The sequence below is a fragment of the Chelonoidis abingdonii genome, chromosome 18, assembly GCF_003597395.2.
Source record: "Chelonoidis abingdonii isolate Lonesome George chromosome 18, CheloAbing_2.0, whole genome shotgun sequence".
NCBI lineage: Eukaryota > Metazoa > Chordata > Testudines > Testudinidae > Chelonoidis > Chelonoidis abingdonii.
The window spans coordinates 12419999-12445985 of NC_133786.1; the positions used below are offsets into that span (position 1 = coordinate 12419999).

The 25987-nt window shown below is 46.5% G+C and overlaps 1 protein-coding gene across 2 annotated transcripts in view; it reads right to left on the reverse strand.

The window, feature by feature from the left end:
* The window catches only part of GRIK4 (glutamate ionotropic receptor kainate type subunit 4), a 317557-nt gene that overhangs the window by 62806 nt on the left and 228764 nt on the right, over positions 1–25987 (reverse strand). For both annotated transcript variants that reach the window (XM_075073557.1, XM_075073556.1), the window contains exons 7-8: positions 21784–21837; positions 829–990 (exon numbers count right to left, since the gene is read on the reverse strand). In XM_075073557.1, coding sequence (XP_074929658.1) covers positions 829–990; positions 21784–21837 — 216 coding nt within the window. The remainder of the gene's footprint in view (positions 1–828; positions 991–21783; positions 21838–25987) is intronic.

Here is a 25987-nt window from a genome sequence, read left to right on the forward strand (position 1 = left end):
CAATTTGCAGTGAGAATAGTGGGACTTTCAGGAACGCTGGGGCTGCCTCAGGAAATGGAGGGGATTTTTTATTTCATTTGTCAGCACATACATTGTTTGGTCGTTGGCTTTTTCTCTACCCTCCCCGATCTGGCAAAGATGCTCTGCAAACCTTCCAAGATGGTTGAAGCCTTACGGGGCAGATTTCAGCCGTGATTTCAGGGAAATTTGCAGCAGCGCCCGGAAACACTGACATATGTGAGGGAGCACAGTCCAGGCCTAACCCAGCTCTTTGGGTTTCAGCTAAGCCCTGTGACGCCTCCTCCCTGAACTTCCTACATTATCCAGGTTTCGTCTACCAGCCTCTCTCCTACGGCTCTAATGGCATCTGCCTAACAGAGTTCCTTTAGCACTGGCAAGATTGAAGGGTCTCATCTTGCTACTTTCCAAAGCTGGAGGCTCTCTCATAAGTTACAGCAGGTTACCCCAACACCACACCTGCCTCGTTTACTCACCTATGATGTCCTCCTGGTTCATGTCTGTTTCTTTCTCCTGCCTCTGTGCTCCTGCTCTCCTGATCTCTACTCTTGCCTCCCTTTCTCCCATCTCAGGGGCATGTATTTTATACAGCCACCGAGAAGCCTCCCTAAAACACAACCTTCCTCCTCCCCACTGCAGAACCCTTTAGTACCAGCCTCAGGGCTTCTTCAGCTAGGTTCCATTAGCAGCTGTCCCCCATTCAGCCTCTCCCACCCCCACAGCTTGTCTCCTTTGCCTCAGATACTTGCTGCCCCATTACAGGCTTCGACTGCTGTTCCAAGTGCAAGGGTGGGGATTATTTTTACTTACTGCTGGCCCAGTAAAGGGAGCGTGATCACAGTTCTCCTGCCACGACTGGTTGAGGCTCTGGACAAACTCTTGGAAGAAAGCATGAGACTGGTTGAAGGTGGAAAATCCCAGGATGTTAACCCGGTCATCCAGAAAGCTGTCCAATTGCTGGAGTGAGAACTCCTAAAGCATCCCAGCAAACAGAAAAGAGCATTAGGAGGCAGCGGCAGATATGTCCAAGGCTCACAGTGTGAATGAAGGGAGGGATGGCTCTCAAAGATGGCTGGGAGGACTTGCAGATGGGGTTTACCACCTCCAGAGCGACAGTTTAAATCCTCCAGGCCCTGTCATAAGTAGATAGGTAAGGTAAGGGTTAATTTTCTTTTACCTGTAAAGGGTGAACAAAGGGAACCAAACACCTGACCAGAGGACCAATCAGAGAACTGGATTTTTTAAAAGTCAGGGGCGGGAATTGTGTACTCTGGGTCTTTTGTTTCTCCCGGCTATGGAGGAAACAGCTTTCCTGCTAACTCCTATTTCTTTCTAATATTCTCCTACAAAGTGTGAGTACAAAAGCAACAAGGCAAATAGGTTGTAATATGTTTTGTGTTGTATTTACATGTGTGTTGTACTGTACTGGACTGGTTTAATTGGGCTCTCTTTTAAATCAGACTGTTTATTCATATTTTCTTATAAGCAAGAGCCTGTATTGAGTTTCTTAATGCAGTATTATTGTTCTGTATTTTCTTTCTTTTTTATATAAAGTTTTCTTTTTAAAACCTGGTTGAGGTTTTTGGTTTTTCTCTGGTGAGGCTACAGGAAAGGGGAGTAGGAAATCTCTTTATATTAGCTTTACTAGATTTGAAGGCATCGCCTCAGGGGGAGGGTGATTTCCCTCTTTGTTTTGCCTTCAAGGAGTTAAGTACTGCATCGCCCAGGCTCACCCAGGGAGGGAAGCGGGGGGAGCAGATAACGAGGAGACAAGGGGGAGGAACTTGTTTTCCCGTTTGAGATAGGGAGACCCAGGGGTCTGGGTCTTGGGGGTCCTCCCAGGGAAAGTGGGGGAGGCCAGAGAGGGGGTTCCCCCCAAGGAATTTGGGGAACCCAGGCTGATAAGAGCCTAAATCTTATCTGGTGGCAGCGAAGTAAGATCCAAGCTGGGTATAAGCATGGGGGAGGTTCCCAGTAAACACTCAGATGTTGAACTCTAAGTCCAGATCTGAGACAGACGTTTACCACAGGCCCAAGCAACTGGTAACCAAAGGTCAGCGTCATACGATGGCTGTTAATTGGCCATAACGTGAAGGCGGGTGGATCCCTCTCTCAAGCTCTTGGTTGGCACATAAGCTAAGCCCACCCCCTTAAGTGGCAAGCTGTGCAGAGAGGCCAAAGACTGAGTGGGTTTTGGCACCTCCCTTCTCATTCCCTTGCAGTGGGTGCTCTGGAGCGGAGCTGAAGCCTGCTGGCAAAAGGGAAGCTTGCGTAGTAAAGCAGTCTCATGCCCGAGAAACACGGTTAATACAATGTCAAACTGAGTGCTGAAAAGGGAAGCGCCGTGCCCAGCTGGGCCACGGGGGTGCCATTCTGTGTGGCCCCCTCTGGCACAGCAGCATCACCGCTCTGTGCCGTAATAGAACCAGTGCGATGTGAGGGCTAGGGAGGGAGAGATTGGAGTCTTTCAACTGAACGGGTAAACTCTTAGGACAGTCAGACAGAAGCCCAATCCAAAGGGGTCGGAGTTCTGTATGGGGCCGAGAGCCCAACTCAAGGAGGCACCAGGCCCTTGCAACAAAATTTTCTCTCCAGGCAAATATTTCTGTTCCTGTATATTCCTCCCAAGCCCCCATGGCACCTGCCACCACCCAGGCAGTATCTTTCTGTCGACAAATAAAGACCCTCGGCATCCAGGCCTGTCACTCCGGCACATTTAGTGCTACATCCACTCCATAAATTGCTCCCCTAACTCTGCAATCTGCTTTTGATGGAGAGATGCAGTCCTGGGCCAGCCCTCCCTGCTAATCCCCTCCATAGCTTGCTTCTCCAAAAGGCCCAATGGATTGCTGCACTTTTCAGACAGAGAGAGGAGCACAAGCCACAGAATGGCTCCTGTCTTTAGAGAGATCTGTGACTACGCTCAGTTTCCAGCTGCAGCACTCACCTGGGAATCACAAGTGTTCCCTGCTACGGCTGAGAGCTCTGGACAGGTACAGTGCAAGGTATATCGCTGTCCATCCAAACTGAGGGAGGATTTCCAGCCCTTCTGGGGTGACAGACCATGGCGGCCCTTGTCTAGATGGAACCTTATGCTATTTCATTACCTCCTGTTTCTAGCCTCTGCAATAACTATTAACTGGACTCTGGCCTGGGGTGCAGATACTGCTGAGTTGACCCCCATGCACCATTGCTGCCACTTTCCAGACAGGCAATTTCAGGGGTTTTGCCCGATGTTACAAATGGGACTTTCATTTAAACATAAAACCAGTTTAACCAATCCCACTGCACAGGGCCAGCCTGGATTGTCTCCCCCTCAAAGCCCTAATTCTTCAGGCACACGGGAATCGGTTAGGGGGGAGGGTACCACCCAAGGCCCTTGGCCCTTGTGATACTGGGGAGAGGGTAAGATGGGAGCAGGGGAGGTGGTCTTGCGATTAAAGCCAGAGACTGGGAGTCAGAAAGCCTCCGGTCTATTCCTAGCTCTGCTACCGACCTGCTAGATGACATTAGTCAAGTCACTTTACATCTCTGTGCCTCGGTTTGTCCATCTGTAAAAGGGGAAAATACCACCTCCCTCATAGAGCTTGTGACACTTCATTGATGACAGCCCACTGGGATCCTCAGACGGAAGTTACTAGAGAACTTTTTTACTTAGATTATAAGCTCGTTAGGGGCAGGGAACATCTTTTTGTTCTGTGTTTGTATAGCGCCTAGCACAATGGGGCCCTGGTCCATGGCTGGGGTGCTTAGGTGCTCCAGCTATACTAATAACATAAAAATAAAGACAAAGCAGTAGAGCTTTATTCCATTGATACCCACAGGGGAAGCAGTGGTACCAGAAAAACCTGGAGGAGTTCTTAGTTCTCCTTGGGAGATACAAGTGCCTTCTTTTTTTCCTTCTTTTTGCTAATTGCTAAAAGGGAGATAGAAGGCAGTGGTTACAGGTTTGGAAGCTGCCAGATACCCTTTCCCTCCCAACATTAATACAAATTCCCTCTTGATTTGTGGAACAGGAGTTTTCAGCCAGTCCTGCCCTTTGTGCGCATGCGCGCATGGGAACAGTATGTCATTGAGTCAAAGACATGGAATTACAAGGATCCTCCAGCGCAGTGAACTCACAGGAGGATGAGATTCGACACAGGATTAAGTGTCTTTTGGACTCAAATGCATGAATGTTAGGTAACATGAAATTGCCTGTGAACTATTGATGCATTTGACTGATATTATCCTCCTGCCTCCCTGACAGGTTATCCATTTACTCACTGCACCCCTGTCAACCTGCAGAACAAGGGCAGATGGCTAATGAAAGTCAGGCCCTGAGGAGATTCTGTATGCAGACGTTGTGGCGAGCAGCATGCCAACCACCCCCCACCCCCAGAAAACAACACCCTTCCCACAGCTGGAACCATGGCCAGGAAGACAAAATGTTTGGGGCACAATGGACCCAATCCCGAAAGGTGCCCTTAGTGCTTGCTGGCTTTGTTGTGTTGGTGGGGAAACTGAGGCACATGTTCGCAGTGCCAGCAGATCTCCAACTGAAGCCAACGGGAGCTCAGGATTCATGAAAATCAGCCCCTTTACAGTGTCTTGGGATGGACCTACCAAAAATGGAGGCATCCAAAAATCTGGATTTCTTTTTTAAAAAAACTGGCCTCTGTGACATTGATTTGAGGGCACTCAGCACCTTGCAGAATTGGTCCCCTAGTCATACTAACACCCAGTTTTTATCTAGCACTTTTCATCTGTAGATCCCAAGCCACTCTGTAAAGGAAGTCAGCATCATTATGTCCCTTTTACAGACAGGGAAACTGAGGTACACAAAGGTGCTGTGACTTGTCCAAGGTCATCCAGTGGCAGAGAATTGAAGACAGATCCCCTGAACATCAAATCAGCGCTCTATCCTCTAGGCCCCACTGCCTCCTTTGCTGACTAGCCCATAGACGCCTGCTGACAAAACAGAGAGACATATTCGCTCCAATTAATGTCAACAAAAGACTTTTCCAGCTCAAATTATGTTGACACTTTTCACTACATGAGTCTCTCTCTTTTTCTAGGCTAACCACCAACTGTTAAAAAACAAGTCTCTGTTTATCCATCACATTCAGAAGGCACTCGTTACTGTGGCATCTGGGCACCGAATGGCCTGTACATAAAACCCAGCACCCTGTATCCCCCTGGCCCCTCCTCCCCCCGCCCCCCACTCACCTCTCAGAAAGATTTTTCTGCAGCTGTTCTCATGAAAATTCTGTGACCCAGGTCACAGATAAGTAAATGAACGGAGAGTTGACTTGAGAATGAGATGTGGATTAAACAGTACCTGTAGGAGATGCTTCATTTGGAATGGGATAAGAGGGATTTGGCGAGGCCAGGGGAGCAGTGGAGGGCAGAGAGGTGACAGCGCCTGACTGATTTAGCTGCCACCTGTTCAGCCTCCGTCCCTTATTTATTTTTTCTTACATGGCCACTGATGCTGCTTGACATTTTCTGATCCATGTTTTCCAAACACAAACTCATTTGCAATTCAAGGACTGTGCTGCCCAGCTGATTTCCCAAGCTTGAAGACCCATCACTCAGCTCCGCTCTAGCTACCGCCAGCCAAAGGCAAGGTGTGGGTTTTCAATGCCTAGCTGCATCTGGAGTGGTTCAGCACTGTTGCTGTCTGCGCACCGGTGCAAGGCACATGGAAGTACGGGGGAGGCTGCTCTTAGAGACAGTGCTGGCTAGGTTCTTACACGGCCCCTTTCACCACCGCACCTCACGTGCCTGAATGGATTTAGCCTCACGAGAGGTAGGGAATGATTATCCCCATTTTAGAAACAGAGAACTGAGAGCTTAAATGGTTTGCCAAAGGTTATATAGGGAGTCTGGAGAAGAGCCAAGATTTGAACCACCAACAACCCTTAAGATCTACCTCAACTTGCTACATAGAGGTAAAAGGTGTTAACACTACAGTCTATACTACAGAAAATGTCAAAGTTAGGTCAGGGTTAGCTAATCCTGATATCACCTCAACCACTTCTCTTATCTATGGTGCTTCTATGGCTCCTATTACAAGAATATCTGAGCACCTCATAAACTTTACTGCATTTATCCTCACAACATCGCTAGGAGATAGGGCAATGCTGTTATCCTTGCGGTACATATGGGAAACTGAGGCCCCGAGAGGCAAAGTGACTTGCCCACAGCCACCCAGGAAGTTTGTGGCAGAGCACGGAATTGCAGCTGGATCTTGCAGGTCTCAGCCTAGCACCTTGACTGCTGGACCAACCTTCCTCTCTTTGGGCTTCCCAATCCCCGTTCGACCACTGCTGAGCCATTTGATGCCCAGGGCTAACACATCTGTGTCAGTGGTATTAGTATAATATGAGGTTACATACTATGCTATCGTCATACATCATGTTCTACATTTTGAGTAGGCCAAACCAAGGCCCAGGATCAGAACTCCAAACCCTCATGGAAAGTTTGGATCAGAAATTTGCAGCTGGGACTCACCTCTCTGTAGGACGCAGCTGCAGGCTAGTCACTTTCGGGGGTGGGTGGGGAATGCAATTCACTCCCAGCACTTCTCTGCTTATAACATCGAATTGGAAGGATCCTTGAGGTGCACAGGATGCTACTGGTTTGCTGGAACAACCTGCCTTCCCTTTCCTCTTCTCTTAGTCACTGGTGCCTTTGTTCTCTCCTGTCTGTACTGAGGGCCTGTGCTTTTGCAGGTTGGAAGATTGCATGTCATGTAATAGCTCCCAAGAGCAAGGAGCTGCTGAAAGACTAATTCATACTTGTCAGCAAATTCTATTTAGTGGCACACTCCAAGCCCTTAAACCTGCCAGTCCAGCCTTCCCAGCCTCCTTTTCTGTGCTTCCTCTCATTGATTGATCACTTGGTCAGAGACCGGTCATTTGTCCTTCACAGCAAACGCTGCACTCCCAATACCCCGCTCTCGGGACAAGAACTCACACACCAATGCTTTCATAACCACGTGCACCCATATAAGAGATGCCTTTGGTCATCTAGCTACCACACGAACCCACAAGCAGTTGCAAATGACAGGCAGGTAAATACACTTATGCAAGGTACTCATGCGCCCATACACTGACCAAGACATAAACAACATAACCTCTCCCAGATGGGTTTGTCCCAGGAATAAAATAAAATAAAATAAAAATCTGTACTTTGCGTTTCCATTGTACCGTCCTTTGCAAGATCTCAAAGAGCTACACTACCTCTCCTGCACTGAGCCTCAAAGCAATCCTGGGATGTGGCTAAGTCTTGGTGGGATCCTTATTCTTACTCGGGGGGAAACTGAGGCACAGAGACATCAAGGCCAAAAATATCGTGTCCACTCATTTTTAGGCACTCAGTTCAAGACTCCTTGGGTCAGACTTTCAAAGGTGTTGAGCACCCACAATGTCCGCTAACTTCATGGGACTGGGAAAGAGAGAAAGGTGCTGGAGGTCAGAAAATCAGGCCCGGAATGTCTGGAGTTGGGCATCCAAAATTGATGGAACCTCCTGAAAATTGAGGCCTTACGAGTGAATTGCTCAGTGCATTTGTAGCAAAGTCAGGGACTAGAACTCAGGTCTCCTGATTTCCAGTCCATGGCTTTACCTATAAAATGTGTACAGTTAAATAATGACACTTAGTGATTATATGGTACGCTCTATTTTCAAAGCACTATGCACCCATTCACTAATTGAATAGAAAGAGGTTCCCTGGGAGACAGCACTGCAGGAATTATTACAGGCTGAAGTCACGCCTGGGTTTCTGTTCTTCATGCAGTGCTTGGCCTGCATCCTCAAACCTAACCCTTTAGCTCATCTGGAGAAGCTGCCTAATAAAAACAGCACTGCCGGCCTCCATAAGTCACATTTTCAGCGTGGGGAGCTTGAACTTGGTGGCTGTGAAATATGAGCTTGAGATTTACAGAACACATTCTCCAGTCTGTGGGAATATAAACCCTTCACCAGGTTTCAGCATCTTGCTCCACCCAAGTCTCTGACTCACATATGATGATTAAGGGCCTGATCGCAACTGGGGCTAAGCACCCACAATCCTCACTAATTTCAGCCCATGCTGGGGATGTGGCTGCTGTATTACTTGGATTGGAGCCTTATTTAAAACTCTGCTCCAAACTTGCTAGGTCTGTCCATTCTCTTTGTATCATAAAATAGTGTCAATGTACTGCCCTCACATTGTCTCTTTCAGCACAGTCTCTCAAAGCACGTTGTTAATTCACTAAGCTCCACATTCACTCCTAACGGGTAGTGGAGGTATTATGACCGCTTTACAGATGAGGAAATCTAGACACAGAGTTGCTACGGAGCCGATCCAGCTTCAGTTGAAATAATGGAAAAACTCCCGTTGACTTCAGTGGCGGCAGAATGAGGCCTAAGACCATAATCCATTGCTGTTCAGTGATGCTCTTAAAGCAGGTACTTAGCTTTAAGTGTGATGGCCAGGACTTGCGCTGGGGGCCTCCAGAGCTAAAAGCATAAGCTAAGGAGCCTGGCTCTATAGCTGGGCAGCATAACAATCCATATCCTCTGCGGCCCGTCAAAGAGGGGGAACTTTAACACACACTCAAAAGTGGACCACACAAACAAATCCCACCGAAGTCAATAAGACTCAATTAATAACACTAGTCACCGCGATTCCAAGGACCCGTTGACAATCACAGCTTGTACTAATGGGTCTTCGCATGGCTCCAGAGAGCAATTTGGGAAGAACAATATTTACTGCACTGACCACAGAGCCATTTCCCTGCTTGATTTAAGTGAGCTGCACTTTGTTTCTATGCCTGGCGCTCTGCAGCCAGCTACCCAATGGGTTCTTAAAGTCATGGACACTCCCTTATGGCGTGGTGCCATGGCATGTGATCAGACTCGAAGGTCGACTCAAAAATATTTGTCTTGTGCAGATTGTGTTTCAGAGCATCTCTGAAAAGTTCCATCTGCCCTCCATGCTTACAGTTGCCAGAGCTTAACTTTGAATACAAAATTTGTTTTTCTAGATGAGTCTCAGGCACATGAATGACATTACCCGTCCCTTTCAGTTGGACACAAATCAACTGAGTCTCAATTCCAACAGAAGCAGCTTTTGCCAAGACTTCTGTGCTGGATACCCGCTCCTTCCATTTGATACCCAGCAGTTGTCATAGGGGTCTCTAATGGAAACTGTCAAGCTTTTTAACGTGCCATTGATAAATGGTCTATCTTTCACACCCGTAGAGCAATGTTGTGAGGACAACAGCATTATACCCTTGGATTTTTGTCTGTAGACATAGTCCCTGTTGCTTCCAGATCATGTGCGGTGCTGGGTTTCTGAATTCACACATCCACTTCATGACTGTTTGTTGCTTCACTATTTAACATGCTGCAGCGGTAAGTGAAGGGTTTAACGGCTTTAAGCATGGTGTCTTCCAAGCGTATTGGTGGATCTTCGTAAAGTTGCTGAGGAACTGGGTGATACATAGCCTCAATTTTCATTCAGGCCAAAGTTACGAGCCGCCATAGCAAAGCAGTTTGTGAGATCTTGTAGGGCTGTTTCAGAGTGTTCCACAAGGCACAGTCACGGGTGGAAAGCAGTTCCTGGATCAACACTTCAGTCATCTTGCTCTTTGCATGTAGTTTAGAGAGATTAAAGAGCTAGACAGTGCGAAAGCATAGAAAGATGCCGTTTGAAGAACCATGGAGGGCTTCCTTTAGCATTGCAGTGAAGAATAACACAAAAAGGCTAGGAGTGAGGAGAATCCATGCTTCGCCTCAAACCTGATTGGAAATGGGTCTGTTAAATCACCAGTGAGACTTAAACGTGTGTAAATGCTTTACTGAATTGGAGCCTAAGGTCCAGAGCCTCAATGGGATTTGGGCTCCTACCTTTCATAGAAATCAATGGAAGGTAGGAGCCTAAATACCTTTGGGGTTCTGGTCCTAAATGACTTGTGCATGTTCCCAATGGCAGAGCCAAGGATGGAGCAAGCGAGACAATTTCAGGTCTTCTCTAGCCACTGCACACACTGCCTCAGTGTAACACTGACCAAGGTTGATCACGGTCTTGGGATTCTTCTTCAACCAATTCCTGTTTAAGCTATGTATCCCCTCCTCACCACAAGTTCCACATACAATGGGTTATCACTAACAGTGAGAGGGAGCAGAGAGCAGTGCTTAGGTAGGCAGGCCAGGAGTCAGGACACTTGGGTTCTGTTCCCAGCCTGGGCTGCGTGACCTTGATCAAATCACCTCTACTTTCTCTGTTGCCCAGTTTCACCTAGCTCACAGGGGAGTTGAGAGACTTAATTAATATTGACAAAGAGATCCAGGAGCCTTGGTTGAAAGGCATTAGGCAAGCGTATTACTGCTATTGTAATAACCCGATGATAGATACACGGATTTTAAACTCAAGGCTCAGAAGCCTTGGGATTTATCTGCATTGTCACACTGCTGATCTCACATCAGTGATTGGCTTCCGGTAATTGCTTATCTCTTAATGTCGAGAAGGACAGTTGGCTATTGTTAGTTTCTCTGTGTCAGCTACTGAGTGCCTTCCATTTCTATCAATTTGACTGGCAATATTGTTCTGCATCCCATTTGCGTGCACAGAAACTCGCTCCTTTGCGAGATGCTTATCATGCTTTTAATAAACCAGGTCACCCGGGGAAACAAAGAAACAGGGTCACCTCCCATCCTAGGAAGAATTGCCAGGATTTGCTCTTTTTGATTGCAGTGACACTGAGACCTTGACACACGCGAGTCTCTTCCCCTATTGATTACTGTAAAGGTTTCATTTGATTTCCATATCTACTGATTAGTAGCCTCCAAATGGTCCTCAAAAGCTGCTGCTGCCTGGGTCTGAGATTAGATTATGGGTAGAGCCTTACCAAGTTCACAGCCTTGAAAAACGTGTCCCCCGTGAAAGCTGCTCTTTTGTGCGCTTTTACCATATACTATACAGATTTCACAGGGGAGAACTGCGTTTCTCAAATTGGGGGTCCTGACCCAGAAGGGAGTTTTGGAGGGAGGGAGGGAGTCATAAGGTTATTTTAAGGGGGTCATGGTATTGCCCCCTTACTTCTACACTGCTGCCTTCAGAGCTGGGTGGCCGGAGAGTGGCAGCTGCTGACTGAGGGCGGCCCAGCTCTGCAGGCAGGAGCACAGAAGTAAGGGTGGCAATACCATACCAGGCTATCCTTACTTCTGCACTGCTGCTGGCAACGGCTCTGCCTTCAGCGCTGGGCTCCCAGACAGCAGCTGCTGCTCCCCAGCTGCTCAGCTCAGAAGGCAGCGCTGCTGCAAGCAGCAGCGCAGAAGTAAGGGTAGCAGTACCGTAACCTCCACCCACGCCCCAACTCCTTGAACACCATGAAATTTCAGATTTAAATAGCTGAAATCATGAAATTTACTGTTTTTTAAATCCTATGACTGTGAAATTGACGAATATGGACCATGTATTTGGTAGGGCCCTAATTATGGGACAGATTCCCAGAAGGCATAAATTAGCCAAATTCCAATGCCTACAGTGGAATCATTCTGATTTACCCCAGCTGCGGATCTGGTTCATTGACTTCAGAGGCATTAGGCTGATTTCCTTCAGCTGGGGATCTGCCCTGTGGGGCCAGAAAATATTGGCCTCTTTCTTTTGTCTTTCTGTTTGTGTATGAAGGGGAAGGAGGCGGGGAAGGGGGCTGGAAGGGTATTTAATAATGGCTCAGATCCTTAATCCCTTACTCCATCTTCATTGAGGCAAACTCTTGTTGATCTCAACAGCAGTTTTTCCCAAGTAAAAGCCAAGTAAGGACCTCGGGGATTTGTTCTAACAATTTATACTTTGAAGTTACATAGCAGTTTTTATGCAAGGATCTGAAGGTACTTTACCAACACGGGGCCAGATCCTCAGCTAGTATGAACTGGAATACCTCTATTGACTTCACTGATGATTTACACCAGCTGAAGTTCATGAAACGGGGAAATTTCCATTATTAGTATTCCCATTTTAGTGCAAGGGGATGAACTTGATTACTTCTTGAGGTCCCTTCCCGCCCTATGTTTCTGTGATTCTATGCCCCTCTATAGCAGGGTGTGCTCACCACCATGGCGCCTCCTGTTGGTTGCTCTGGGAATTAGCTCTGTCCAGCTCTGGAGCACTCTCTGCAGGTGTTGTCTCACCCATTGTCTGCTCTGCTGTTTGTTTCCACCACCGGGACACACGTTGTTTTCTGGACCATGGTGTCCTCTTCAGAACACTGCCCACTACTCCATTCTCACCCCCTTCCGGGGGTAGGTGTGGGTAACGGCAGTCCTTCGTCTTTCCTCTGGCTCAGTGGCCAGCCACAACCCGAAGTATAGCCCCTCACCTCAGGGGTAAGTTGCAGTCTGTATTGGCCATGCTCCTCCGCAGCCAGGTGCAGCGTCAAGGGGAAAGGGGTACCAGGCCTGCCCACTACTCTGGTGGGCAGCCTCTCTCTGCCCTTGTCTGCCTATCTTCCCTAGGCTGCTTCTCCTTTGGCCCTTGTACCTTCTTGACCCTTTTTAACAGGGGCCGCAATCTGGCAGGTACCAGGCTGGAGCTCTCCTCTGTTCTCCTGAGCCTGCCCAGCACTGCTCTGTCCAAGGTGCTACCTCAACTCAGGAGCCAGTCTTCCCTTCTTGCTAGTCAGGGAGAGACTGCCCTCTCCTCTCTGCTGCAGCCTTTATATAGGGCTCAGCCTGACCCTGATTGGCTCTCCACAGGCCCTTGCTGATTGGTTGTCGGTCTGCGCAGCCTCTCTAGCCTGTTACAGCCCTTTTTCTCATGTTCTGCCCTACTACACCCTCACTCCACAATCTGTGAAAATGAACAAATGGACACACCGGACATCAATGTAATTACACTGGCCATGGGTTGATTTTATGAATTGGACACTTGAATTTTGCACAGCTTTGTCTCTTAAGATAGTTAGTTCCTCCTAAACCTGGGGTTCCCTTCTCAATGAAACCATGTTAGTCCTCTCCTATGTTAGGTGTAACACCAGGAGAAGACCTGCCTTCAGAATCTGATGCTCTCCCCTCTGTGGATTTTGTTGCCTTCAAGGTCCATAAATGCTGAACTGCTGAGCCTGTTAATCATTTCTAAGTTGCTCTAAAAAACATATTTATTTGGTCACTAAAGTGTACAGGATTATGCTAAATGCCTTATGGCTTTTTTGAATGGCTCAGTTTGTTTACAATATATTGACTGAGTCAATAATGGTATAATAAACCACAAGTAAAAAAATCAATGTTCCTGGCAGAAGAAAGTCATTTGAACGACAAATTTTTGCTTTTTTTTTTCCTGTGGGTTCATTCAGACATATTGGGTCATTTGAGTATTCTGCGAGTTGTAGTCTTAATGACTTTCATAAGTAAGGTTTCTTTGGGTCATTACCTTTATTGACAGGTGGATCTCAAAAGTTCCAGAATTTCTAAGCAGAAGAGCACCCAAAACTTCCAATCCTCCTCCCAAATTCATCCAAACACTCCAGACCCCTTGAGACCAAAAGCAAGTCTCTGGTGCAACTCCACTGAATTTAATGCAATTGCACCCGGGATGAATTAGGTCCTTTTGTGCCTATAGAACTAGGACTGGAAATAGGAGAAGAGGGACTGAGGTTTTTCACACTCATGAAGGGATTTAGACACCCCCCATTAAAATGAATGAGAGTTGTGTCTCTAAATCTCTGAATCAGCCTGGAAAGTCCCAATCAGGATCTTTCCATCAGGCCCCAAGTCTGGAGAGAAGTCTCTCACTCTGACGGCACTGCAATATTTCTCCTTTGGACGGGGAACGGGAAGTCATGAGGCCACTGCCAAATTAAACAAGTTAAATACTCCTCAAACCTCAGCAAAGTTCAGATCAGATTTATTCTACCAGCAAGGGGTATGGAGAGCTTCCTCCACAGGTCAATTCTTCTACAATTGCCCATGAGAAGCTTTCTTACACTCTCCTTGGAGACTGGATTGGAGGCACCAATGGTGTGATTGGATATATGGCAATCCTCATGTTCCTATGAATTCTAAGTGATGCTTTGGGCCATTTGTATTTTAACTGAGTTGTCATTCTTAATCTCAATGGGTGAAATTCACCCCAGGGCTGAGTGCCTACCCAAGACCCTCCACACCATTCACACCCCTAACATAGGGAAAAGTTTAAATAGTGTAAAGGGCCTTGTCTGGACCCTTTGCATCAGAATGAACTCCAGCCAAAGACATGAATTCGAGATTGCCTCTGCAACATTCAAATGTTGTTTATATCAGTTTGGCTCAGGCTCATCATTGTTTTTATTATTTGTATCACAGTAGAGCTAGGTTGCCCCAACTAAGATCAGGGCCCCATCATGCAAGGCACCGGACAAATGTGTAGTAAGATTCATCCCAAGGAGTTAGACACGACAGACAAAGAATGGGAGGGGAAACAGAGGCAGTGAGAGGTGAAATAACCTGCCCAAAGTCATGTAGCAGGTCAGTGGCAGAACCAGGAATAAAAATCTAGTCTCTTCACTCCCAGTCAGTACCCTAATTCACTATACCACTGTAGGAGTCTTTCGGAGGCAGGCATGAGATAAACATAAGCGGAGGTCAAGTGATTTACAAGCTAAAGCTGAAATTTTTTGAAGCTGTCTAGGGGACTTAGACACTAGATTCCTATTAATTTCTAACTGGGCATCCAAACTAATTAGGAAGTTTTGAAAATCTCACCCTTTATATAGAAGAATCTTTTCCTTTTACTGAACCCCCCCGACAGATTTATGCCAGCTCTGACAGTGGAACAAAGCAGCAGTTATCAGGGCACAGCAACACGACACAGTACTGTCAGAGAACAAAACAACATACGAAGAATACACTGTCTGACTCCAGGCGCTACTAAAATTCCTTCGCACCTTCCCTCTTGTACTAGTAATTTTAATAGTTTAAATTATTTCCATCTAATCTCCCTGATAAATATTTTGAAATTTAAATCCAGCCTCAGGTCCATATATTAGTTTTTTTTTTAAGACCAAAACAACAACAAGAAGCTACATGGAATTAATGAGCTACAAGGAATTAATTCCATCACAGGGTTTTGGAGACATCCAAAGCCTCTCGTGATCTGCTCTGGTGGTTTCAAATATTTCGAGGCTAGGACATGCAATTATTTCCTTGCAATTCACGGTAGCTTATCTGCAATGCTCTAGCTACGCGTCTTTATTAACATTATAAATCAAATGCCAACATGTCTACATTTTCTCCCCTCCACCTCAAATGGTTATCAAGTCAAGTTTCTCTGCCAAACAAATTTTTTTAATTAGGAGTTTTAGTTGCTATGGACTAGACTGGGACTTAGCCAGCATATCCACAGAAGCACTCACGAAGGAGTAAGGCCCCCCTCCCCTATATGCCCCTGCAAGACCTACAAGGGTCTGGATGCACACAGATGCCTGCTTACTTTCTGGTCCTAGAATACATGGGTGGGGAGTGACGGGGGAAAGGAGTGGAATTTTATCCCCAGCCAGCGAGCCAGCCAGCGCACCCAGGTAAGACAATGGAGTCGGCACCTGCTATTGGGTCAGCAGCAACTAGCTACAAGAGAGAAGCTAAAGGGTGTGTGTGTATCTCTGAGATGCCGTTGCTGTTGGGACCACTCCCAGGACTATGTGAAGCTGCCACAGATTCCAGCACAGGACTCTGGCTCTATTCCCTGTTTTTTCTCTTTTTTACATTTACACGGTCACTTTTCATTCCAAAAGAAATCAAAGCGCTTGGCAAATTTGTACATATGCAGAGAGCACCAATGAAATGCAGCCACCTCTGGGTGGATGGTGAAAATCCTAGCGGTGTATAACACCTCATAAGCTAGTGAAGGGAGGGGGCAATCTGGACAAGGCTACTGGAGAGGACTTCTACTTACAAAAAAGAGTGCTTACTGAGAACCTTAATGTTCATGGGCCAGCCCAGATGATGATTTTAAAGCCCCCTCCCTCCCCTTTTGACAAGATAGCCACAGACAATTTAAAATGTCCCCCAGGCTGGGGTGGGATGAGTGGGGGAGTATGGTTCAAAAAGACAGGAATGGGACCAGGAATCAATAAAGACCTGGGTTCCAGTCCCAGTCCCAGCATTAACACTGAGCTGCTATGGAATCTTGGCTAACTCATTTCCCCTCAGCGTGCCCCAGTTTCCCCATCTGGAAAGCAGGGATGACAACACGCTCCTTGGAGATCTGTGGATGAAAAGTGCTACAGATAAACTTTTTTTCATTAGATTTATTCTGATTCCTGGCCGAGCATGGGGAAAATGTGGCCAAACTCCTCACGATGACAAGATGTTTGCCCCATGGTTGGCTGGGAAAAGCCAATAATGAATTCACAGGTACCCATAAATTATTCTATAGGTATTCACTTCGGAGCCCTTCCATCTAGCCTTCAGCTTATATGTAAATGCACAAAGGGCTGGGAGATCCCTCTGCCGGAGGTTGGCATCTGCTTTCACATGCCCAAGCTTCCTCCCTGATGAATTGACTAATTAGTAGAGTTTAAGCTCTGTGAATCACTGATCATTATATGTAGCAGCCAGCCTCCCTACTCTAGCCGCTCTGTGTGAAAGCCATCAAGTCCCAGCAACCTGCCTCCATCCGGTGCCCCAGAGGAGAAAAGAAGTAATATAGAGGTGCCTAACTGCCCATTGTTCAGGAAACATGTGTTGTAATGGCTGTAATGAGCTTAATGCCCAAAGATACGCCCTCCAGTTCCTCCTGCCTGTACATAACTCAGCCTCCAAATCCCCCGTCCTTTCTCTTAGGTCTGATTATTTTCCCCAGCTCCCATTAGTTTCATATCTGCGCCTTTAACTACATGTACTGGCAGTCCCTTGTTTGGCAGGTTCGTCCTCCGTTTAAACTGTCTTTCCGCCTGCTCTCCCAGAGAGCAGTTCACAGTGATTTTATCTTTTCTATTAGGCAGCGATTGCAAACCTCAGTAGGTTCATTAGCGGCTTGATAATCCCTCTAGATTTATTAGTTTAAATTGCTCGCTTCCCTCTCTCATCCTCATTTAAATATTACTAATTTCCTTAAATAACTCTTCCATCTGCCCAGGTTTCACCCAGCATCATCCTTCTTAATGATCCCTGTCAAAAATCCGGTCAGCTCTATGGAGAGCTGGTCTTTTTAACAAAGTGGAAAAATAAACTGGAGTAAATAGATACTCTTCTTGATTGATCTCAAGCAAGAGCAAATGGCTCTAGGATCCTCTTCTTTCTAACCTATTGCTTTAAACTAGGTTAGAGAAACTGGCTTCAGTTGCAAATCTCAGCTACAGATCAAGAGCCAAAACCTGAACTGCCACTCATGCAAATTCAGAGGTGTTATTCATTTTTTGTATTGTGGTAGTCCTCAGGAACTCCAGTCACAGATCAGGACCATATCAGCTAGGTGCTGTATGGACACAGATAATTTATTATTTGTATTATGGTAACATCTACAAGCCTCCGTCAAGCATCAGGGCCCAACTACGCTGGAAGTAACAAAGTCAACAATCTCAGCCCAGGAGAGCTTATGGCCTACAAGTCACAGAATGAGACAGATACATTGAGTGGGGATGGGGGTTTGGAGTTAGGCCCATCTCTATGGAGTATTACCACAGCCCACAGCAGGGCTCACATCAAGAACTGTTTAACACACACAATTCTGGGGTGTAGTTGACTTTCATAACAATAGAGCTGGTATTAATATATTGCACTTTTTCTCAGGGAATCTCAGGGTGCTTTCAGAACGCTAATAAATTAAGCTTCACAACACACCCTGTGAGGCAGGAATTATTCTCTCTAGCTACAGATGGGGAAACTGAGGCACAGAGCTCTTGAAGAGACATACCCAAGATCACACACCAAGTCATTGAAAGAGCCAGGAGTAGAAACCCAGGATTGTACTCTAACTATTTGGGGCACAGCCTCTGTTAGAAATAGTGAGGCTGAGTTTATGTTTAACCTAGTTGCATATTAGTTGTGGGAGAACCAGATCTACTAGGAAATTTGAAACAAAGAGTTCTGTGGCACCTTATAAACTAATAGATGTATTGGAGCATAAGCTTTCGTGGGTGAATGCCCACTTCGTCAGATGCTTTTTACAGATCCAGACTAACACAGCTAGCCCTCTGATACTAGGAAATTTGAGTCCCTCAGTACAGCATTGGAACAGTATTAGCTTTTGGAACCATCCAGTCTAGAACTGAGTAGATTTCACAAAGGCCTGAACAGTTAACTTATGAGGATGGGGAATGAACAGAATCAACTAAACTGGGTGAGGGGTTTCCCTGGTCGTCTTCATTCTGGCTTGAGTTCCCTACGACCGAGAACTAACTCTGGATCTCAGTACTCGGAAGCCAGCTGGATTTGCTGGGATTAAGAATTAATCAATCAGCCTGCTACCCTCCTGCAGTGAGGGCACAGTAGGGCTGATTTGCTCCATCCTGGCAGTCTGTAGGATTGCCAGACAATGCACAGTCCAACCACATTTAGCATCCAGGCCCACTCATGGCAATGGGATGAGACTCTTGGCCATTCTGTGACTGGAACACAAGCAGGTAGTTTTTTCACATTCGCCATCCCCTGGCTTCCTGGGACACAGGTTACTTCAAATGACAGACCACACGGAGACGATACCTGCACACACAATCCAGCCCAATTTTTGGTGGGGTCTTGAGGCTCAGACAGCTCTCAGTCTTGATATAGGAGCGGCCCCGCAGGGGCCTCCTCTGCCTGGAAAGCCTATCTAGACTGATAACTGTCTCACACCACCTCCTGCTCCTTACCCATTAGATGGGGCTTATAGGAGAAGCAGAGGGCTCCCCTCTTATACAGCTAGTACTTTACACCCAGTACTGACAGGGCCGGTGCAACCATTTAGGCAACCTAGGCGGTCGCCTAGGGCACTAGGATTTGGGGGACGCCATTTTCTTCGGCAGTGATCGCGGTGGCTGGATCTTCGGCTGCCCCGGTCGCTGCTGGTATTTAGGCAGAGGAGCACAGGGAGGGCCACCTGCAGCAAGTAAGTGTGTGTGGAGGGCGGCATGCAGGGGAATTCCCTGCCCCAGCTCACCCCTGCCCCGCCTCCTCCCCAAGCACGCTGTCGCCGCTTCACTTCTCCCGCCTCCCAGGCTTGTGGCGCCTAAGCTGATTGGTGCCGCAAGCCTGGGACGGGGGAGAAGTAAAGCAGCGACGGCGTGCTCGGGGTGCTCGTGCGCGGAGCAGGGGTGAGCTGGGGAGCGGGGGGGCGCCTCAGGGCAGAGGGGAAGAGCTGCCGCAGGGGGGGCAACTCAGGGCGGGGGCTTGGGGACGGGGGAGGGAAAAAGGTGGAAGTTTAACCTAGGGAAAGAAACATCCTTGCACCGGCCCTGACTACTGATAAAAGACTAAGTGACAATCCCAGAGCTTGGGAACCAGATGTGCTGATACCAATTGGCATTGGAAGTCAAGTACAATGGTAGTCAGTAGGGACCAGGAACCAAATGATACTGACAGGGATTAAGCACCAGCCATACTGATGCTCAAGAGCACTGGGAACTGACTGAGCCTGGCGCCCAGTAGGCCTAAGAACCAACTGGGGTGTGGGGACTGATAGTTGCTGGGTTTCAGAAACAATTAAAACAGCCATTGCTGGGATTGGAGACCAATAGAAATGGTAATTCTTGGGATGGGGACACCATTACATCAACTTGTTTGGATTAGGGACTACAGGGAATAGTCATGAGCCGAAACTATCTCTCATTGCGTGTACGTACAGCACCTGATCATCTTCGAGTCATCTCGGTGTGATGGTGCATAAAAGAATGCTCACTGGAAGGACGAACGCTTAGACTAGAAACCACAATATGAAACCACCACCATCTGAATGCAAAGTAACCTGACATTTGAAGATCCTAGCAGCTTGGGCTTTGTGCTCAAGATTTAGGTTACCAACTGAGCTCTAGAAGGGCTTCTTTACTACTCATGCAGTTGCTAATCATTAATATTGAATTAATTAGGACTAGGACCAAATGGACTAGTTCACTGTGGAATGGTATTGACTACAGTTAGGAACGATGGAGTGGGCTCTGAACATGAACTGGAATGATATTAGCACAGGGAGGGAGACTGTGTGTGGAATGTTTCTCTTTCTGACACCTCCTTCCACACTCCAGCTCTTCATACCATTTCCCCTCCTTGCTCTCAGTGTTGTCACCCATCCTTTTCATTCTCCCTCTCCTATGTTTGGATCATCCTTCCTACACACTTGGCTCCATCTGTTTCCGTCTGTCTCCCACCCAAATACACAGACACACAGCACACTTCAGCTCTCGGCTTTCCTGGCATGCAGGCATAAATATTCATAGAAATTATAGAATCAGAGAATTACATGGGCTGGAAGGCACCTCCAGTTAATCATCTAGTCCATCCCCCTGCATCAAGGCAGGATAGATTTCATTATCCCTAAAGCATTCCTACTTGATAGGTGTCTGGGTTCATCTGAGCTATCCCTCACCTTGCTTGGTGGCTTGTTTTCAAGACCAGCTGGACGGCAGAGCCTTTTAGCCTGGCTTCCCCCCTGCTTTTACTTAAGCCCACTGCCTCTTGTTCAGCACTGTGCATGGCATCTAGCCACATGATGCCCACTAGTGATAATAGGAGCTATAAAGTTAAATCCAATCAGCCACATTACAAAATATACCCCCTCCACTTGTTGCATTCACACAATTCCCTTCTCGTTGTCTCACACATGCACTCCGTCTCCCTCTCCCCCAATGCACACAGTCACTCCCCCTTGTGACACATAGACATGTCTCATATCCCTCTCTGTGTGCGACTCTGCAGCCCTCTCTCTGGCTACTGCAACAGCCTGCTCCCCTTTCACCCAAACTAGATCTTCATGTGGTGTGAACCGGGGTGGCTATATGGATCTGCGCTGATTTCCCCAGCTGAGACTCCAACCCACTTTGCTACAGAGTATTTCTGCCTCAGGAAAACATGGTCAGTTTGGTTTGGTTTTTTTAGATTCGCCATCTTTTTTTTTTAGAATTTAATTTCCATCCTTGAGACTCGCAGAGGGGCCAGTGGAAAGTTTCTTTAAGGAATGGCTTAACTTTCAGCTCTTGGTTTATGCTACCAAAGCCTGTGGCTGCATTTAAAGCTTGCGGCCATTACTCACACAAGCAGCCCTTGTTCATGCAAGTAGTCACACTGGGTAAGCAGGTGTTGCAGGATCAGTCGCTTAGAATCTCATCCAAAGCCCATTGAACTGAGCGCAAAGACTCCCATTGTCTTCTAAGGCTTTGGATCAGGTCCTTCGAGTAAGGCCTAAGTTATAAATGATGCTTTTACCTATCCCTAACACCTCTTTATCCCAGCTCATCCACGGGAGGAAGGATGGTCTGTGGTTAGAGCCCAGCTTTCCCCATCGGGAGATCAGGTGTCTCTCTTACAGGTTCTAAAGAGTGGTACGTCTCAGGATATGGTGTGTGAGAACCCTCTTAGCGTTTGTGTCTGTTTCCCATTCTGCAGAATCGGTACCACTAGTGGATTAAGCCTTTTTCACCGCACACGTGTCAGAGCGAGGTCTTGTCATTTGAAGTTTGCATTTCTGGAGGGATCCTAGATCTCGCCAGCACCTCTCCCCAACTTTATAAATCCTCCTCCACCCCCCTGAGCTTGTGGTTCCACCAAACACCACCAAGACAGAGCAGATCTGCTACCATTAACATGACACTACATGCAGGGGAGAGGAGCTGAGAAAATGTCTTACCAGATTAGTGAAGATATATGTGTAATAGGCTGACGCCATTCCCAGTTCAGCTGCCTGTGAAGGAGAGGAAAGGAGATTAGGCTAGAGAGTGACAATCTTCCATTTCAGCAGCAGTACTGGGGGAGCCTGTATCAGATTTGCTTTTCATATCTGTCACTTTGCATGAAGGACTCTGCTTGTCCTTTTAAAAGCCATAAAGGGTAGCACCCAGAAGCATAGTTTGGCCTATTAAAGTAAAGACAGGGGATCTGCTTTTTCAGAGGTGCTAAGCCATTGCAGCTCCCACTGAAGTTAATGGAAGCTGCAGGTAATTATGAATTATGACTTAGTTTTATTTCACTTGTGCCTATGGACCAAAACTGGCCCCACTGTACAAACAAACAACCCAAAGATTGATTGATTTTTTTAAATCTCAGATCATTATGACCATCTAATTCAATCTTGTGCATAATGAAGGACACAGGATTCCTCCCTACATCCAGCTCTAATCCAGGATTTAGACAATTCATCACAGGTGAATAAAGACAAAAGGAATGGGACAGAAGACATAACAATTGAAATGGGGCCATTCGCATAAATTACTAGCAACAATGGTTTTAACAGTCCCCAGTTGCGAGATGATGTGCTGAAGATCAAACCCAGAGTGTGGTCTTTACAAGATTGAATTCTAATGTCAGGCCTGGTCTACACACAGATTTGGTACTGGTGTAACTATGGTGGTTAGGAGGTGAGTATTTAAAAAAATCAATATATTTCTACTGGTACAACCCCTAGTGTAGACACAGTTATACCAGTATAAAAGGTGTCTTATACCAGTACAGCGTATTTCCCTCCCCATATGGAATAGAATCTTTATACTGGCATTACTGTGTCCACACTAAGTGGGATTGCATGAGGTTAGCTATATCAGTAGAATTAAAGCAGTACAATTTGTGTGCACAGATAGTCTGTAAGGAAAGGAATACACAGAAATGTATTGTTGGGTAAAGTAAAGAGACACTGCTGAAAAATAATTCTGCATGGCAATTTTCATCCTCTTGTATCAGTTGGCTTGGCGCCCCTGCCAGTTTCACTCCTCTTCCAGTTTCAATTAAATCCATTGTTTGTTTTGCCCTGTAATGATCTAATCATTGAATATGCTCAGATTTGCAATGTGCAAATCATCCCGAATGATTTTCAGGGAGCTCCTCCACTTCCCTTCTTTTCTCTGCTCCCCGGCTGGAGGCTGTTGGTGTCAGGAAGTGAGGGGATGAAACAAATACAGATGTGGTAGCACTCCTGGCCTGATTAACCAGCAGTAGGTAAAGATTCAAAGCAAGGCAGACAATGCTGCTCCCCGCAAACATCCTGTCTTCACCATGGAGGAGTCCTCACTGCTTTTCCCCTTTCTCAGTCAGATGCCTGTGATCAAAGAAACATAGCAATGTAGGGCTGGAAGGGACCTCAAGAGATCATCTAGTGTACCCTGCTGTGCTAAAGCAGGATTAAGTATACCTAACACCCTTCCTGACATGTGTTTGTCTCATGTGTACTTAAAAACCTGCAGTGAGGGGAGATTCCACAACCTCCCTGGGAAACCTATTCCAGAGCTTAACTACCCTTAGAAATATAAAGTTTTTCCTACTATCTAATATAAATCTTCCTTGCTGCAAATCATGCCGATTACATCTTCTCCTACTCTCAGTGGACCTGGAGAACAAGTAATCACGATCCTCTTTATAAAGCCCTTAACATATTTGAAGACCATTATGATGTCCCCCATGCAGCCTTCTCTTCTCTAAACGAAACATGTCCATTTCTTTCAACCTTTCCTTGCAGCTCATGTTTTCTAACCGTCTTATCGTTTTTATTGATCTTTATGAACATAACAAATCTACAGCCTCCACTGATGCACGAACGGCTGGCGTGATGCATCCTCTGCAGGGAAAATGAAAAGGAGATTTTGTAGCCTGGTAACTATTTGCTGGGACCCTTTGCTGATAAGCTGAAAGCTGGAAAATGAAGTACAAAAAGATGGGGGCAGGGAGGGGAAAGCAAAGGAATTTTAACATTAACACCACTTAGGACTTATGCACAACATATTAAGATAAGAGCGTCAAAACACTCTGGACTACCTCTGCTCCCCCAGCATTGACATACCATTGACTTCAGTGGGAGCAGAATTTGGCGAAAGCTGAGTGCTTTAAAAATCCCGTTCCAAGAACTAGGAAGTGCTTTACAGACACCTCTGTGACACAGACAGGAGCACTGCCAGCTTTTCTGACGCCCTAGGTGACGGAAGGTTCCACCCCCGAAATGGCGCCCCTGACAGAGGCGGCGGATGGTCCCACCCCTAAAATACCACCGATGACTGGGTAGGCCGCCGCCCCCCAAATGTTAGCACCTTAGGCGACCGCCTAGGTCTCCTAATGGGTTGCACCGGCCCTGGACACAGATCCAATAGAACAGCGGTATCACCTGTCTTTTACAGATGCAGAAAGGGAGACCATGAGAATATACCTTGCCTAAGAACACACAGCAAGTCAGTGGCAGAGGGAAACTAGATCCTCCAGATCATCAGGCAATGTGCTCTGACCACTGCCTTCCACCACCAGACCACAGCGCCTCTCATCTTCTGACCGCTGCACAACACAGTTTTCATATCTAGAGAGAGCAGCAATGTCTGCTCTCCCTGTGACCTACTCTGAAATCAGGAAGTGTTATTTCAAGGGAAGACAATCAAAGAAAGCAACACGCCTTCTCCTTTCCTCCATTGATCTCATCCATTTAACATACCTATTTGCAAATCTGGGGCAGGCTGGCTATATAAGAAGCAACCATGTGCCTCTAAGACCATATGGGGAAGGGAAGATATGAGAAGTTGTAGCTTCTGCCTCATTGTCCACAGGTAGCAGAGATCAAGAGAAGGGCTGGTAATACAGGGTTTGATCCAAAGTCTTTTACAATTAATGTCAGTCTTTCTGTTTGGATTGAGCTCAAAGGAAGAAACTGTTTTATAATCATTATCTTCACCCATTGTTCTGCTTGCTCTCCCAGTATACAGAGAAATAACTTCCAGTTTCACCAGTAGCAAGAAGTTCATAAATCATAAGAGCCTTCTTCACTTCCCTTCCTCCTTGGAATCCTCTGCACAGGGCGACTGCATTAAATGCTACTCAATTGCTGCAAAATCTTCTCAGTCTTTGACATCTTCATCGGTCATGGCCTGAGAATCCCCCAGAGATGGGAAGGGAGAGAGAGTCTGTCTAAAAAGCCACGGTGCTCTGTAGCTGTGGAAAATTACTATGGCAACAGACTGAGGGGATAGCCCTCAATAGTGAGAGAGCTCATTCAAATCCTTTATTATACAAATAAATACAAATCCACCCCAACCTGAACCCTCGTCTTTGATTTCCTGCACATAAGAAGCTTCAGAGGGGTTAGTGAAATAACAAAAATCAAAAGAGGAAAGTGGTTCCTCAGTGAAAACGACAATGTTGCCTTTACATGTGCAATTAAAACGACACCGGAATGGACTGATGAGAGATCCAGCTGGTGTCACTTGTGACAGTACAGACTCTATTAGAAGCCTTAGTCTAATGTCAGTCTCCGGACCGAAGTCTGACATCTGTACCAGCAAAGATTAGCAAGAGGAACATTTTGAATGGACGCTCATCAGCCGTCATGCCTCACGTCCCAAGAGTAGCTATCTACAATTGAAATTCTGCCACTGTTTCTTTGCATCCCCAAGACAACATTCGTGTTCTTTTCACCACAGTAGTAAAGCAAAGGGAGCCAGAGCTGGCCAGGAATTTTTCAATTTAACATTTTTCATTTGGAAAAGACTGATTTGTGGAAACCGAAACGTTCAGCAGGAAAGGATTGGCTTCGATGAAGTCCCTGTTTGGGGGAAAGTTTCCAAATGTCCCGTTTCCTCATTTTTAAAATGAAAAATTCCATTTTTCAAGTTCAAAACAATACATCGTTTTGAAATTTAAGTGAATTGGGGGTGTGTGTGTGGAAATCTAATAAATAATAAATAATTAAAAGGTGAAAATCAAAACAAAATGTTGTGACTGACCCAATCCAATTTTTCTCTTCACATTTTGGTCCACAAACATTTTTGAGACTTCGACTTTTCGTCTCAGTTCAGGATACAGGCATTTTCCGAAACCGTGGAAATTTTCCTGGGATGGGAAAACCATTTCCTGTCTAGCTGGAAACA